General features: G+C 45.1%; 1 protein-coding gene across 2 annotated transcripts in view; it reads right to left on the bottom strand.

Annotated features, from left to right (window-relative positions):
* syde2 (synapse defective 1, Rho GTPase, homolog 2 (C. elegans)) overlaps nucleotides 1–18,227 on the bottom strand; it is a 45,476-nt gene that overhangs the window by 6,474 nt on the left and 20,775 nt on the right. For both annotated transcript variants that reach the window (XM_085774962.1, XM_085774963.1), the window contains exons 4-7: nucleotides 16,156–17,306; nucleotides 11,009–11,135; nucleotides 1,643–1,824; nucleotides 85–316 (exon numbers count right to left, since the gene is read on the bottom strand). In XM_085774962.1, the coding sequence (XP_085631088.1) occupies nucleotides 85–316; nucleotides 1,643–1,824; nucleotides 11,009–11,135; nucleotides 16,156–17,306 (1,692 nt within the window). The remainder of the gene's footprint in view (nucleotides 1–84; nucleotides 317–1,642; nucleotides 1,825–11,008; nucleotides 11,136–16,155; nucleotides 17,307–18,227) is intronic.

The raw sequence follows: 18,227 nt of genomic DNA, 5'->3' as shown, positions 1-18,227 counted from the left end.
CCACAGACATATACCCTGACTGTAAAACAAAAAAAGATGTTTTATCAGGCCATGGCAACGAAATAAAACACTTTGATTGCTCACCTGGCCAGAGCTGCAGCAGGTAGTGCAGGACCTCGATGTGCTTTTTGAAGTGCAGAGCGCTGGCCAGCTCCTCGGAGTCGATGAAGACTCGGTTGGTGTGGCAGGACGCCTCCTGACGCTGGCTCAGCAGCACCGGGCCGAAACACACCGCCAGGTTCTGACACGTCATCTTGTTCACCTCCTGGTAGGACGCCACCAGCTTCAGGTGGTCCAGAAGCTTCCGCAGCGTCATCTGATCCACACACACACACAGAAGACAACATAAGAGATGTTATTTTTGTGATTTATAGTTGCATTGGCAGCAGAAGAGCTACTAAAGAAGGCAAAATGTTCACGATAATGCTCCAATTAGGTCTTAGTGTAACAGCTATGATAATCGTATTAGCAGAAACATCATGCTGCAGTCAGAAAATGTTACGAAGGAAGGAAATTCTGACATTTTGTTTGGAAAGTTTAACCAGCGGAGCCTTTAAATGATTATTCCAAGTGGGATTCCTGCAGGAAAAAATGTTCCTGGAGTTATCTGATCTCACGTGGATCACTCTGCAGCAAAACTGAACACACACTTGTCCTGGTTCTCATTAGGAAAACGGTTTTATTTTCTGCACTGCAGGACCTTAAATCCATTAGACATGTGTAACAAAGACTGGAGCATTTATTTCTTGCTGACAGTGAGTTTCTCTCTGTTTGTCTCTCACCGTCGCCGACACTTACAGCTGCGACTTATTGTCATTAGTGCCTGAATATTCACAGAGCTGGAACAATAAATTAGCTGAGCAGACACTGTTAAAGGGATAGTTCAACATTTTAGCAAATTGGCCCATTGCCATAATCCCTATAGTCATAGCAGTAGGTTCGTTACCTTTAATTGTCGGTGCAAGCTATTTCAGAACAGTGGAGCAGAGCCGCGAGCTGCTCAGAGCTACGCTACGGAGGCTCATGGGATTTCTTGGTTTCCCTCATCAGACTCATCAAATACACAATCCAACAACTCCAAAACGCTCTGGTGGACAAGTTGTGACCTGCACATTCACCACGCTATGAGATAATAGCATAATGTTACAAGACAGAGTTGTTTTAGAGGCAAAAACTGCCCCAGACGGGAACGTGCATCAGCGGTTTTGTGTGAATTTACAGTACACGCAATTTATAATTGTAGTAGTAGAAAATCACTGCCTCGTTATTCTGAAAGAAACATATTTAATAGATCCTTTAAATATTTGTACAATATAATAAGGATATCTGAGACACCCTGGTGACTGAGGGGTTAAAACTCCACTTATAGGCTCTCAGACAGTTGTTTGTTTATTTCTGATTTTTTTTCACTTTGTGTGGTTCATCATTAATCTGAAAATCCCTAAATGAAAAGACGTGGACAGAACATCGTGTGGTCAGTGCGCCACCACCACTAATATCAGCCAGTGTATGAACCTGCGTAACAGAAATTAAACATAGTAATCTCGACATCATAACCATCATTATCTACGCCACAATTATTGCCTTTCACCAGTTTGCCTTTCTGTGACGACTACTATGAGAGTCAGTTCATCGTCCTCACCCTCTCCACGTCCGGCAGGTTCTCCAGCAGGCCGACCGTGTGCTCCGAGTCGGCCTGGTCGTTCTCGCAGCCCGACGCTCCCATGCGCAGAGGCCTCACCGCCATGGACTCCAGCACGGCTTCATACAGATGCTTGGTGATCAGAGGGTAGGGCAGCTCTCGTAGGTAGTCCTTCAATACTCCTGAGGAGAGGCAGACAATGCAGAGTGAGAAGGAGGGAGGATGTTAATAAAAAGAATAATAATAAAAAACCATCTCTCTGCAGCAGATCTGAGGGTCATTCATTGGAAAAGTAGCTCTTTCTCTTCCACACTGCAGCAGACAAATCACTAGCCACACATCTTTATGAAGCGCTGCCTGCCACTGAGAAATGAAAAGCTTTTTATTTCCCCGTCTCCTATTCACAAATGAACCTGGCGCGGTCTCTTGGCTGCTAAATCGAGGTGCCATTGTTTCCTCGGGTGATCCTGTGGCGTCTCTGCCGGGACGCCCTGATCAGAGCCAGGCGGCGGCGGCGGGACTCTGCAGGCCAAACAGTGTTCAGAGAGCCCGGTGTCTGTGACGGTGCATTCACACCTGTGACCTGTCACACCCGCAGTTCAGACACACACACACACACACACACTCACACTCACACAGCAACACATGAAACCCACGCTGTCTGTCTCCACTAAGCCCCTCAAACAGCCCTGGCATGTCTTTTCATCAAAGCCAAAGGGAGGTGGGGGGGAGGAAAAAAAAAAGATAATAAATACGGGAATAAAAAAAGGCTCTTGGCAGTGTGACAGCTCTTTGTGGTGAGTGTCTGCTCCCTTTTCCCTGCATGAAGCCGGATCAGTTTCCAGAGAAGACCGGGGGCTGTGTAATCAGCAATATTAGTTATGCACCAATGTAACTCACACTGTCTGTCTGTATGAAACTAAATGACTCTCATATAAAATTAGTGTGTCGTCGGTTCAACCAATTAGAAACTGCACACAAAGCAACTTCCTGTTCTCCCAACTGCAACTTTAATGGTAGTTTTTGATCATATTTGACTTGATCTGCCAATAGAAACGCCTGTGAGTGAGCATCAGTAGCAGGCAGATCAGTTGTCCTGTGCTGCTGCAATCGAACGCCAGCAGACACAATACTCCGATCAATACATCCACACTGCACCAGACTGAGCTGCAGTGCTGCTGCTGCTGCACTGCTCATCTGCAAAGACTTTCAAACTGCTGCAAACACTTGCTGCTGTTGACTGAGCAGCCTTAAACCCTCACCTGGCTACGGTCCATCCCCGTCTCTTCAGGACGGCTTTGTTGAGGAGTAATCACGCTGCCGCTGTTCCGCAACGTTGTCTTTCACCTTCTTATCTTATCTTATCTTATCTTATCTGCCACCCCGGTTCAAACATGCACCCGAAGGACCAGAGTGAGAGATTTCCTGCCCGTGATGTTGGCAACTTTGTGACCGTGACGAGTTTTCTACATCAGTTGCTTGTGTGAACATGTTCATCATGTTGTGTCCTCTGGGGCTAAATGTGAAAGCTGCTGATGCTGATGGCATCTTCGATCCCTCTTACACAGATCTGCTTCTCATGTGTGCTGCTTTCTTATGCTTCTTCTTTCTATTTATATGCAGCATGATATTGATTATTGATCGTGATAGTGGCTGAGCTATAACTTTTCTTTTGGTTGCAGTTTCATGCTGCAATATCAACATTCAGATTGTATAGCCCATGATTTGGCAGTTTTCTCATTTAGAGAGTACAACAACAGGATGTTAAGGTATTGAAAAATCTAAAGGTAAATGGGTATCTGTGTCAAATAGCATCTATCGGCTATACCGCTTATCTGTGCAGGGTTGTGGGGGAGCTGGAGATAGAGAGAGAGCGAGGGTGGGGTAAACCCTGCAGGTTGCCAGTGTCTCACAATGCCAACGTATAGAAACAAACAACACAAACAACGACTATGGAAGGAAGCAGGAGAATCTGAAGAAAACCCATTCAGGCACAGGGAGGATATGCAAACTCCACAGAGGAAGCGATCAAACCCCAAAAAAATTTTGCTCAGCACTGCAACAACTTGCTGCACTACAACACAGTCTTCCTTTAAATTCCCAAAGCAGTGACAAAATCTCTGCAGCTTTCAGCGCAGACTGTGATTAGGATGCTGGAAATATCATCGCCTCTGCATCACTGGGTACCCGAGGTGTTTTTCCTCTTTGCCTCCCGCCTTCTATTTACAGAAAACTCCAATAAGATTCACAGTAAATCCACTGACGTCCCCTTAGGCCCAGTCAGGAGAATGGAGGGCACAACTTAACACGTTAACTTTTTAATCCCAGTAAGTCCCCGCTCTGCTCTTTAAGCGAGCCCGAGGCTTAACACTCCTCAGTCTATTCCTAGCTGCTGTTGTCGGTGCATCGCACCTCAGTGTCTGGAGAATAAACAACAAAGGTAAACATTTCAAAAATAAAGCTGACGTCATCACTCGTAGGTGATGACACCCTCAAATGCCCCGTCTTCTTCTTCTTCTTCTTCTTCTCCAGCTGCTCCGACGGGCACCAGGAGTCTTTGAATGCCGGATTAGAGGGAGGAGGACGGATCGAAAATCAGTTCAATGTTACACCACAATTAGGATTAGGTTAGCACAGATTAGCTTTAGGTTCTGTGTCTTCACACTGACATTCAGCACGAAAAAAAAACCAAACTCAACACTTATCAGGACGATAATCCACTGTAAACCTTCAGCATTAAGTTTACAGACTTTACCCTTCAGCAGCACGTGAGACGTGTCACTATCACACAACCTCTGCTTCTTACTGCAGGGTTTCCACAGAGCTGCTTGGGACTGGGATCATCTTGTTATAAAGGGCGATCAGCAACACTCACTCAGACACAGCTAATCGGCTGTTTTATCTGTGAAATGTCTCAACAACAACAGAAATGATAGCTATTACATTTTTGTGCAGATGTTCAGGATGAAGCTCGGTAACTTTTCTGAGTCTCTGTCTTGTCATCTTGTACCACAGGCAAGAAAAAAAACTTGATTTCTCAGCATGGCTGGAACCTGTTGTCTTACTGACAGATGTATTTTCTACAGTTCTACATACATATGTATTTTTTTCCAGTCCAATCCAATTTATATATTGATCATATTTTAAACCAACCAGGTTGATTGCTGTCAGGGCTAAAATTAGAGGTGCACATTAACTATTGGTACAGGTTATTATCGGCCCGATACTGGCCAATAATTATCGCACAGATAAGTCAGATAATTGAATTGCCGATAACTAGAGCCAATTATAGTCAGCTAACATTGCCCTGATTTCACTCATTATCAGTTCGTTTAATACTGTAAATGTTGATACTTGAAGAGTCAGAACTGTTCTTGTTTTTGTTGCGATTACAGTAGAGATGTCGGCTATATTATGTTGTTAAGTCAGATGCAGAGCTATAATGTTAAATTCATCTTTACTCTCTACATCTTAGCCTTTCTTAACCTCTGGCGTGCATTTAAACAATTAAAAATGTTGTCGGTTATCGGTATCAGCATTGGTTACGTGCTACTGTATACTCTTCTCTGCTCAAGTCAGAGATAAGTATTACAATTAGCTGCGACTATAAATGCTGTGATATCTATGTGGTATTTAACCACTCTTCTCTTTCCTCTGCATCCCCTCCTCTGAACTACAGATGAAACAGGTCCTGACACTGACACCCACACACACATACACACACATACATGCAGAAATGTTGCGTATCCCTGAGGCCGTTGGTATTAACTCTGAAGAAAAACAACCCATACCCAAAAAAGACACAGGCGTTCTGTGTCAGCCCGCCCCATCTCAGGTAGACCAACACAATGACAGCTCTAAGTCACCGGGGTCAGACTTTGACACGGCTTCAGGCAAACACACACACACACACACACACACACACTCAAAGCTTGATAAAAAAGAAAAAAAATGCCCCTGCAATTAAACACGTCCCCTCTGGCCTGTTGAAGCCGGCGGAGCCGATCTGTGGCTGCATGTTTCCATTTTGTTTTAGTTCTGATTCACACTGATGAACGCTCCTGGGTTCTTGGTATGAGCACAGTGTGATAAGCAGCGCACACATAAACACAAGTTACATTCAGTCTCCTTAACGCTTCCCTGGACACGCTGATTTCCAAAACAGATTACACAGAAATTCCTTTGTGAACATCCTCCTGCTTCCCGTTGTCAATCTTTAGCACGACTGTACAGAGATAATAATAATCAGCCTGCTTCATCACAGGAAAACAGGACTGCTGCTGCCTGGGAGCAAAGAGTGGCCATGTGTTTTTATCCTTATCTCTGCAAAGTAAAGCTTTTTTTTTTTTTTGTTACTCAAGTGTGCAAATAAAAAGCAGAGAAGTACCACTTTCCTTCACATGTAAACTCAGGCATGGCAGACCCTGTGACCTTCCCTCCCTCTCTCCCCGTGCTGTGAGGCAGCAGATTCATCTGGAAACAACAACGGCGACTGTTTCACGTTAGCGTCGCCTTAGAAAACAAAGCAGGCCGTCGCCTCATCCCCTCACATGCAATGTATGAAAATATCACGCACTATTTCTATTGCAATAAAAAACAGGAAACACACCAGTCAGTCCAGTCCAGACTTGTGTGTATGTGTGTGTATGTGTGTGTGTGTGTCTGTGTGCACATGGTGTTTGTCTGATGTGAGGAGAAATACAGGCATCCAGGTAAATCATTAGCCTGCTATGAGTCAGTGTTAGTGTTTACTTTAGCGTCTTAGCCCCTGATCGACACTCACACACACACACACACACACACATGTACACACAAGGTCATGGGCTCGGGGGTGAACAGGTGTGCTTCCCCTGCAGGTGCCTCTCTCTTTTTCACAGCCAAGCTGACAACAAGCGCACGCTGAGTGTCTGTTCCCTCACAGTCAAAGTGCTGGGGCTTGGCTTCATATGAATTATACACACATACACACAGACACACACACACACACCTAACAGGCTGAAGGAGACTGAGCAGAGGAACATGCAATACTGTGGTGGTCCTGAACCTCCAATCAGCTCATCCATGAAGCCCACAGAGACGCGGCTTAAGACGACGGCAGCTTTAAGTATTTTGATGTAAACAGTTTTCTTTCAGTGTTTTTAAATGTGCCACCAAACACTACAAGGCACACAATGCACTGGGGCACGGCTCTACCTTTGACCTCTTGTTCAAACAAAGCGGAAGGTCACTCCTCTTGTCAGCGCTGCAGTCAACGCCTCGCCCCCGGAGAACAAACGGGGGTTTGTTCTCCTGTCCTGCCCCCCTCCTCCCTGCTGCCCTGCACGCCCCCACAGCACTAGGGGGGGCCAGAGGAGACGTGTGTGTGTGTCTCTGCCTCTTCCACTGACATGGTAAAGCTTTTACACTGCGGTGTGGTGCTTCAAACTTTCCGTAGCCACACTCAACCCCCATCCTCCTCCCCGCCTCCTCTCCCCAAAAGACAGAACAACCTCAAAACGAGCTAAACCCCAACTCAACTCTGCAGCTCTTACTACGCCACAAGTGGATTCATCAGAAATTTGTCCACAACCGGGTTTTCGGGCCCCGACCCCGCCAGTTTAAGAAATATTCTGACACCCACACAGGCCCGGAGCTCTTTGTAAAGTGGTTGCCTGCTTCCCTGGCCGGCCCAGGGTTCAGCTAATCCCCCATGCATGAGCCAAATACCATCTGTGTTTGTTCGGCAACAAAGGGGGCACTTGTTAATGACTTTCCATGTCTTCACTGGAGTACTGCCGAGGGTGGGGGGCAACGAAGGGAAGTGGGTTATGGAAAAGACATGTCAGGCAAAGGCAGAATTAAAAAAACCACAAACAATGATCGATAACCGTGCTGAGCGCTGGACCGACCAGCAGGACTCAGGACACGCTAGTAGTTTCTCTTTTTTTCTTTCTTTCTTTCTTTTTTTTTCAGAGGACAAATACCTGAACCAGTTTTCCGTCACTGCATCACAAGTTTTCTCTCCATAGAAAAGGCCAAACAGGTCGAGCTGAGGAATTAATCATTATTCAGAGTCACTAAACCGTCCTACAACAACAAACCTTTTCACTCTGATTCTGTGTTTATTTGTTTCATCCAAACAGAATTATTTCTTAGTGTGAGAATTGTAAGATAAACTGTAATGTGCTACTGATGCTCACGTATTGCTTCACCACTAACATAATAAACAAAGCTCTATACAGTTTATAATGAATAACACTAATCTGACGGACATGCATTACACACGGCTTGGGGCTGAGTGCTCCAGAAAAGCAGCATCTGGTGTAGAATGAACATTAAAACTATGTTTTAAATAATAGAATAAGCAGCACTTTCACCCTTCTTTAAAGGGATAATTCAACATTTTGGCAAATTAGCCAAAAACAACTCTGTCTCGTAGCGTTCTGTTATTATCTCATAGCGTGGTGAATGTGCAGGTCACAACTTGTCCACCAGAGCATTTTGGAGTTGTTGGATTGTGTATTTGATGAGTTTGATGAGGGAAACCAAGAAATCCCATTAGCCTCCGTAGCGTAGCTCTGAGCAGCTCATGGCTCTGCTCCGCCGTTCTAAAAACAGCTTGCACCGACAATTAAAGGTAACAAACCTACTGCTATGACTATAGGGATTATGGCAATAGGCCAATTTGCCAAAATGTTGAACTATCCCTTTAAAGAATAAACTCTAAACTCTAAAAGTCTTTACAGGATTATCTAAAAAGCAGAAAAAACAAGGTCATGAATTAACTCATCAGACATTGTTTGTTTAACACACCCCATAACTGAAGTGTAAACATGTCAATCTGTGAGTCTATGGACGGTTTTATCTGCGCGGCGCCCAGATTGTTGCATTTCTATCTCCACTAGTCTTTCACAATCTGACACTCTGACGTCTTCTGCTGATTCAGGAACTAATTATAGAAAGTTTAAAGTGGGGTTTATAAAAGTATCAAGTGAAATTAGGAAGGAAACTGGGCCACTGTCCTCACACATTGTTCTATTATCACTAGGAGTGAGTGGCGGTTATGAAGACCCTCTCTCTTGTCAACACCACCACATCGTACACAGTGTTGCAGCTGATCCACGGCACCACAATGACTCTCCCTGTGACAGTTTTTTTTCTCACAGTAGTGTAACACAAACTGCTGACTGATGATAACATTGTTTGCCTTGATATTTCACAGCATGTTGCTCCTGTCGACGACATGTTTCTGTTTCCCTCTGAGTGAATAGTGATTTGAAACAACGGGACGGAGATTTGAAACAACGGAGGGCTGCGCACTGAGCATGTTTTGCAAGCTTTGGATTGAACTCTGACTCCTGGTTAATCCCTCTCACTACCTCCGCTTTTAAATTAGCCGTGTGACACAGCAGCCCTCTTAGCTCATCCGTTCGCTGGCTTGCTTATTAGCTCCTATACTCTGAGCGTAGAGGCTCATTTTTAATCCAATATTCTGCATTATTTTTATACTTTAATTATGAATTCAGATTAGGAGGCGTTTCTTGAAACATGAGGAGATTACATTTCAAAACACTGGCAGGAAAAGTGAAACGAGGTCAGTGAAAGTGGCAGGTTTTTAACCAAATGTTTCAGGAAATATGTTTTAAGACTAAACCCATGATTATATCCCAGATGGACATTTTGCCCACCCCCACCCCCACCCCCACTCTCTCTCTCTCTGCCCTCTTCCACTCACTCAGGTCCAACTGCAACAGCAACTCGCTTGGCAGAGCAAATTTAGGCAGCGAGCAAAAACCAACAATCCACGCTGGTGCTGGCCCTTTTTTTCTGACCCGCTCAACTGTTAACTGTGTTCTTTGCCCTGCCATGCAAATGCATGTGGATCAAAGCAGGCATGATAGGACGACGCCTATACGGGGCCTCTTCCCAAAACCAACAGCAGTTCCTACAATGCCCAGGGGTTTCCATGGTCTTCCTCTTTTTGTGGGAGAAAAAAAAAATCATGACAAAGACATTTTCTACTATTTTTGCCCCCCACCCCCACACCCCCAATCCCCCCCAACACGCTCAAACTCTGTCACACTGCTGTAGTCACCACTCAATCCAGTGACATGGCTGTTTTCGACTCAGTGCTGTAACTCACGGTTTACATTTTTTAAGATGAGCCGCAGCTGACACCGTCTGTGAGAGGTATTTAAATTACCGGCTTTAAATAATGAGGCACGAGATGTGCAGCGCTGCTTTTGGGGGCAAGTAAACAGTGTTTACATTCCCACTGACTGCCGCCATTATGAGGCCAAGTCGCTCGGCTGCCGACTAAAACATGACCTGGAAGGGACAGTACAAAGCATGTCTCAACTACAAACCTGAAGGAGAAAGAATGACCTGAATGTACAGCACGGTCTCATCTGTGTGTGTGTGTGTGTGTGTGTGTGTGTGTGTGTGTGTGTGCATGTGTGGGCCTTTTCCCTCAGGCATTGGCCTATCCTGGTATGTTGACTGCTGGAATGCTTTTACTACAAATCGCAGACTCACACATACACCCACGGTCGTACGTACATGGAAGCATGTGCTGACCCATCTGCAGCGGACACGCGGGTTCAGACACGTTCACTGGGGCAACGACACAATCAGTAATACCACCACAACCAAGGTATTGTTGCCCCATTCTTATCAGCGTACATGTGCTCCTAAGCCTTAGTTCGTTTTCACTGACACAACTTTCTTCCTTCTATGTACTATTTTACTAATTCTTACCACCTCTTTGTTTTCACAGTCTCTGTGTTTTGATATTCTTCTGGTTTCTATTAAGGTCTTATTTTTCTGTTGTTTTTAGGTTGATAATTGCTGCAAAACTGTGTCAAATACGTTTTATTATTGTAATATGTGTCAGAAGCCTAAAATAAAGTACTTTTCTCTGGCAGATGTATGATATCTATATTTTAAAATTTGGACAATATAACGAATCTCTGTAATGTGTTTCATAATTCAATTGTCTCACAATGGTCTCTGATTTTAAAAGGTCCAAACTAGAGCTAATTAGGAAATCATCAAATTAAACAGCAAAGTTAATAACTTTTTATGAAATAATGCCAAAAAAAAAAAAAAAATCACATTTCAGGTCCTCAAATTGATTTGCGTTGCGATTTGTGCTGAAACTAATCAGCAGAATAATCTATCATGTAAACACAAAGATGTTGATGTAGTAGTACAGATGAGTACAGGTGTTTTGCAGCTGTATCCAGATATAAGAGGTTCACCAGCGCAGCTTGGCACCACCATCTCGTTAATTACCAGTTCCCAATTACACTGAGTGTGTGTGTGTGTGTGTGTGTGTGTTGATCTTGTGTTGTGTTAGCCTGCTCAGCTCTCCTGTGCTCAGCTTACCTGTGATGACATTGATGTCAGGATAGGTGTTTTCACACAGCTCCACGCCGTGGCTGTCCCTCTCGAACGCCTCACGCAGCTCCTTCTTCACTGCTGCCGACCCACACAGACGGTACAGACCCACCACCTGGAGACACACACACACACAGACACACACACAAGTAGGTCAAATAAACAGGCACGTCTGAAGGAGTCAAACAGTTGACAGAGACACAGACATCTTTACAACCACAATCGATCAACTTCTACGTTTGTGCTCAAACAAAGTGCTGGACAGAAGCCAGAACGACTTTCAACACAAAACTCACGTGTCACAAAACTCTCGTCTGTTTTATCTCGACAAAACGACGGCTCATTTAATTAAACTGTTTTTTTTTTCTAATCGGTATAAGGACTCACTTTTTCCATGAGACATACAGTAAGAGGCTCAGTATGACACAGGACACTGCGACAAGCTGCTTAAAAACCAAGTGAATCCCTCTGAGAAGCCATGACTCATCACTCATCACTTTAATATTCACACTTTACATCCTAATCCTGCGTCTGCGTATTATGTTTCTATAACTGCTGGATTGTATTTCTGCTTAGTTTCAGAAGACATCATCTCACTTTCAAATCGTACAACTTTTACTTGACCGGCGGCATCACTTCTGTGAACATAGTTTCATTGTTCAGCTTATTTGAAGATGAAAATGTGTCCTGACTTGCAGCACACTGCACTCAGAGGTGTGATAGAAGTGACACGTCCTTATGACTGAACGGATAAACACGGAGCTAAAAAAAAAATAAATAAAAAAAATGTAAAAACAGGCTGACAGCTCAGCATTAAAAATGGAAGCGCTCAGCTCAGCTATAAACCATTTATGTTTCTTCACATACGCCTCCAGAGTTGTGACCTGAAGGAACTCTTCAACAATTTCCTTCGAGACGTCGACATTTGATAGTTGAAACTCGGCACCAGTGGTTTTCTTTGTTATGTTGGGATTAGGGCCCTGGCTGCAGACATACCATAATTTCTCCTACATGTGTCTGTCTGGTATGTGGCATAGCAGACCAACTGGTGTGGTTGCCCCGGCAACGTGTTAAGTCAGTGGGCTGTGAATGGCGGGTCGAGTCTGGATCCACACACAAACACACACTTGTACACACACACACACACACACAAACACACACTCTGCTGGCCTTTCCGGGCTCCAGCGTAGGAGCGCTGTTAAAGTCTCCCCGTCCCACCACACCAACTATTCGTGAGCTCTCCATCTCGCTCCATCGTTTGAGTCGTGAGTGTTTTCTAAACCTCACACGAGAGGGAGAGAGAGGAGGACAGATTAGGCAGGGATTTGGCTTTGTGTGAGAGTAAACAGAAGTCACTGGGCACAATGAACAACAAGTCCATTCAGGAAAAAAAAGGAGTCTCTCTCCCTCTCTCTCTTTCTCTCCGTGTTTGGGGGCGAGCCCGAGTGCAGGCGGGGAACAGCTGTTGGCAAAAAGAGGGTCCTCCTCCTCCTCCTCCTCATGCTGCTGCTGCTGCTGCTGCTGCTGCTGCTGCTGCTGCTGCTGCTGGGCAACACAACAAGCAGCACCAGCAGGGACCAATATGTAGGATCGGGCAAAAACAATGACCACAAACCAAAACGAGTTCCCAATGTGGATCAATGATGGGATCTGTTGTTGTTGTTGTTGTTGCAGCTTAGGGACTTTATAGAAACATCAAAGAAGAATAAAGAAAAGTGCATCTGAGAGCACTAACACCGACTCACTGACTTCCTCCAAACACGATGACTCACCTTTATCAATGGCACTAATGAAAATATTCATTGGGTCTGATTCAAGAATTGCCACACATGTACGTACACGTATTAAGGGTATGACTTTGAATAAATCAACAAAGAAACCAAAGCAGGGCTGCTGCAACTGATAATTAGCTAATTCCAGTATCAATTAATCTGCTGATTATTTTCTTGATTAATCAATTATGTTTTTGATCTATGAAATATCTATCACACAAGACAAAGAGAAAGACAACAAAACGTCACAAATAACGAGCTTAAAAGAGAAGATCTGTGGCGTTCTTTGATTTAAACGTCCGTGGAAAAATGAACTGATCATGAAAATAGTGCATAATAATTAAAGTAAGGGCAGTAAAGTCAAAATGGCCACATATTAGGGCTATAACATTTACAAAAAGGCCACCATCATCATCATATGCAATAAAATCAATTTAATAAACCAACAATAATTAGTATTCCATGACTAAGCACTATATAAATGATGTTCTGAAGTGTTTTTTCAACTTGTGTGTCAGTCTAACCTTAAGCTTCAAGCCACTTCAAGGGTGAATCCGCAGAAAAAAGAATAAAAAGATTGAGTTTATCTATCAGGCAAGGAAGTTAATTAGAAAAGTTATTAGTGCATTAAGTCATTAGTGCAGATGATTATGAAGGAGAATTATCAGCAGATCCATTGATACTTCACAGCACCAGGATTTCTGAGCTTTCCACCGTGGCGCCGCTGTTAAACCCGTTCATAACATGTCACTGCATACATGTTCATCTCCGTCTGTCATGTGTGACAGACAGTATGTAGGTTACTGGGATAGCTCCTTTTAAGATATATCTCTTTTAAATGGGCTCACACACATACATAACTCCTGTCTCTAGTCTCCACACAGACATTATCTATCTGCAGTCTCTTTTTCAAAACACCCACAATCAGCCAGCGTCTTAAAAGCTTGGAGAAGTCTCTCCCCCCGAGGACACGCAATCCTGAAAAAGAGTCTCTCCATCAAAGATCCACATAATCATTTGTAAAAAAAAAAAAAAAAGACACACAGCGAGCTACACGTCTGGCCATGCGAGCTTCAGTGACACTACCTGCAAATTCCTCTGAGATCTGGTGTCAACAACGCCGCCCTAACTCCCCCACCCCCACCCCTCCACACCCTCACCCCCGGCTGCCTGCAACCTGTGGGGAGCACTTATGCTTGATCTCTGACTGATACCCTGAGCAACAGCATCAGTGTAATGAAAGCAGGCAGCAAAACAGACGGGCAGAAGTACCACAACAACACTGCAAAGGACAGGAGGAGGAGGAGTGTGCTGGGGGGGAAAAAAGAAAAAAGAAAAAAGAAAAAAGGGAGACAGAAGGAGAGACAGATAAAAACAAAAGCAGACAAAGGAGGGGAAAGAAACAGATGGGAATCACAATATGGAAAGACAAAGCAAAGAGTGAATCAGAGGAAACCGGAGCAAAGTGAGTAAACCACAAGAAGAAGTGCATGATCCAGTACATTTGATGCATAAACATGAAATACTGCAACTAAACTAAACTAAAGGACATTTGCATTAAAGATCAGAGAAAACTTCCTCTGAGGGAAACTTAGTTAAAACAAAATGATCCGACTGGCAGCTTCAGACATTCTCTGGAGAGGTCTAATGTTTGTCTATTGGCCCCAGGCACTACTGACTGACTGACTGCCCCTGGCATGCCACCCCCCTACACGCACACACAACAGACACACACACATAGATGCACACTTCCAGAGTGATCAGTCAGGAGCAGTGGCCAGACACTTTTACTGCCGCTGTCTCAGGACCTAATTAGGAGAAACGCCGCCACCTCTTTCTGGGCTTCAAAGAGCAGAAGAGATGATGATCATCATCCTCCTCCTCCTCCTCCTCCTCACCCCCACCCTCATGACTACCAGCAGCAGCACCACCACCAGCAGCAGCAGCGCGATCTCTTCACTCTGAGTCTTTCTCCTCCCTGAATAAAAGAGCCAGTCGCCTCAGGAAGTTCCCGGTGACATCATGAAGTGCGGTACATGCTGTACATCTCCTGTATCTTTTCTGTTCACGCCAGTCACCATGCAGCGTTATTACTGGCTGCAGGGTTTGAATGCTCCTCTCCTCTCTCTCTCTCTCTTTCTCCTCCTGTTCTTTCACTCTCATACAAAAATGTGTTATATAATTGTATCCTACCAGTTTTCTGTTCAAAAGGAATCCACATCTGTTTTACATTGGCAGAATAGGATTAGAGAGGCTTTCATCCACACGTACTGTTTAAACACGCCATTGAACGTGTGCTACATATTTCATAGAGCAGAACTAATCAGGAAATAAATTGATTAGTGTTTAGTGTTTTGTTTTTATAATCAAATTTAACTGTTTTTTTAAAAGCAAAAATGAAACATTTGCCATGGCTCTTATTTTCTTTCAGGATTTGCTCTTTTTCTGTGATATATTTCATTGGAAATTTCAAATCTTTCGGTTTTGGGGTTATTGACCAGATTCTCTAAAGCTGCAACTTTGAGCCCCGGGAAACAACACTAATTAGGTTTTCACTATTGTCTGTAATGTTACCAATACAAGGATCAACTGAGAAAACAATGGGCAGATTAAACGATCATGAAAATAATCAGTATTTGACATCTGAGTGCTGAAATAATTTGAGTAAGACAACAAATGTGAGAACTAATCAAGTCCTTAAAGGGATAGTTCAACATTTTGGCAAATTGGCCCATTGCCATAATCGCTATAGTCTTAACAATAGGTTTGTTACCTTTAATTGTCGGTGCAAGATATTTTTAGAACAGCTGAGCAGAGCCGCGAGCTGCTCAGAGCTACGCTAAAGAGGCTAATGGGATTTCTTGGTTTCCCTCATCAAACTCATCAAATACACAATCCAACAACTCCAAAACACTCTCGTGGACAAGTTGTGACCTGCACATTCACCACGCTATGAGATAATAACAGAACGTAATGAGACAAAGTTGTTTTAGAGGTAAATGTATAATTTTCTTATCATCTCATAGTGTGGTGAATGTGCAGGTCACAACTTGTCCACCAGAGTTTGATGAGGGAAACCAAGAAATCCCATGAGCCTCCTTAGCGTAGCTCTGAGCACCTTGCGGCTCTGCTCCGCCATTCTAAAAACAGCTTGCACCGACAATTAAAGGTAATGAACCAACTCCTAAAACTATAGGGATTATGGCAATTGGCCAATTTGCCAAAATGTTGAACTATCCCTTTAATAAAATGTCTAAATATTTCCTATTTGCAGCATCACAGATGTGAGGAGTTGTTGTTTCTCTGCAGAGCCAGGACATTTAGCACAAAACTGCTAGTTGACAACAAACATCACACACTCACCTGACAGCCTCTCTTCTCGATCTCATTGATGCACTTGCTTATGAGCAGCGGCACCATCAGTCCCGTGTTCTCCCGCTCCACCACCCGCCACGCCTCCACGCCAAACACCTGGGGCTCCCTGTCTCCGTCCGGCCCGCCGTCCAGCGAGTTCTGCCACTGCTCCATCAGGCTCAGCTTGACGTAGATCAGCCCGCGCGGCTCCAGCTTCACCGCCAGCTGGTGGCAGCGCGTCACCCGGAAGAGGGCGGGCAGCACCACCGTGCCGTGGCAGCACACGCGGTTGCGTCTCGGCGTGGGCTCCCAGCTGAACACCACCAGCTTCAGGTGCTGCGCGTTCTCCAGCTCGATGTTGAAGGTGTGATCCATGTCCAGGAAGGAGGTGCGACACGTGAGCAGAGCCGTTCGCGCTTTGTTGACCGAGTCCACCTGGATGGCGCAGTACACGTCTCGAGAGTCGACGCGTGGAGGCTTGAGGTCCTCGGCGCCGTAAAAGTGCAGACTCATGAGTCCGGAGATGTACTGGCTGCACTTGGGCTGCTCTGTGAAGCTGTAGTGGCGGAAAGCGTCAATGTCCAGCTCTGTGCCGTTGAGTTTCGAGCCCCCGCCTGCTTCCACCTCCTTGCCCTTCCCGCCCTTCCCCTCCGCAGATCCGTGCTTCCCAGATTTGGCCACCAGCTCCGGCGAGTCGCCATCACTGAGGTAGCCACCTTTACTGGCGGACTTTGAGCTGCCGTTGCTTTTCTTCTTGCTGAAGCTGTGCTGTGTGGACACGCTGCTGTCCAGGTGGTACCTCGAGATCACGTTGCGGCTCGCCTGCCCGCCCCCGGATGCCGCTAACCTCGGAGGGCCCGACGTTTGGGAGACGGCCTCCGATCCGTTCCCGTTGTTTCTCGGGGAATTGGCTCTGGGCTCCGCCTGACTGCTCCCACTGCCGCCGCCGCTGTTGCTGTTACTGCTGCTGCTCGGCATCCCCTTGACGCTGAGCTTCCGGCTGAGCTCCGGGAGCTTCTTCATCTTCATGGAGATCTTCCTCACAGTGCGCGGGGACTTGATCTTGTCTGGGAAGGACCAGTTGATGGAGCTGCTCTTCTTGGCCGGGTTTGGGCTGGAGGGAGGGGAGAAGCCGACAGCACTGGGCACATCGGGAACATCTACAGAGGAAATGACACAGCCAAAGAGAAAAAGTTGGTTAAAAGGGATGGGGGGGAGTCTGACGCATTTTGGCTTTTGATCTTTCTTTGGTTGACACTTGGTGGAACAGTTTAAACATATTTTCCTGCCAAACTCTTTGGCAGGAAGGTGTTTAGCAAAAGCAATTTTTGGCTCAGTCACAGGAACAAATGGGTACCACCAGTCACAAGCTCTTAAAGTCAGCGTAATCGCCGGTTTCTCTAGACAATCCACCTCACTCCTGTGATTACAAGCAACAGTTGAGATGTCCAGCGAAAGACAGACAGGAGAGAGAGAAAGACTGATGAGAAACCAAAGGCAAAGTGTGCATGAGCCATAATTTACAGTCTGTCAGGAAAACAGCTACACCTCCGCAGCACATCATCAAGTGATTAGGTTTACATGCAACCCATAATCCACTGCCAGAGATACATTGAGTAGGCGACACTTCATATAAACATTTTGGCTCTATATAATACAGTTACAGTCTATAGATGTAAACCCAGACGGTGATTTAGTAAGTTACAGTTTAAAAAAAACAGATCTGAAAAGAAGTTTCCACGCATTTCATTTTCTTAAAGTGGATTTCATTCAATCAAACAACGAAGCGGAATGTCAATTAGCAGCAGCTCCAGGAAAAACAAGAAGTCTACGAGCGGGGAAACGTCCGTCCAGAGACACCGACTGCTTCAGGGCCGAGCTAGAGTTACTCCCTCATCATTCAAGTTGAAAATATCCATTTGGACTGGACCTTGAAGGCAGCTATCGCCTAACTAGACGTCTACGCCGTGAAATTTCAGGGTCTAGATTTCTTATGCAAGAGTGACAGCCATTGTTTAGTCTACAAACAGTTTCTCACCAGACCAACCGAAAGTATATGACATTGGAACCTGCATCAGATG

This window comes from Trachurus japonicus, chromosome 4, assembly GCF_045865225.1.
Source record: "Trachurus japonicus isolate A0001 chromosome 4, Traja_1.0".
Classification (NCBI taxonomy): Eukaryota; Metazoa; Chordata; class Actinopteri; order Carangiformes; family Carangidae; genus Trachurus; species Trachurus japonicus.
This window is presented reverse-complemented; position numbering and strand designations above follow the sequence as displayed.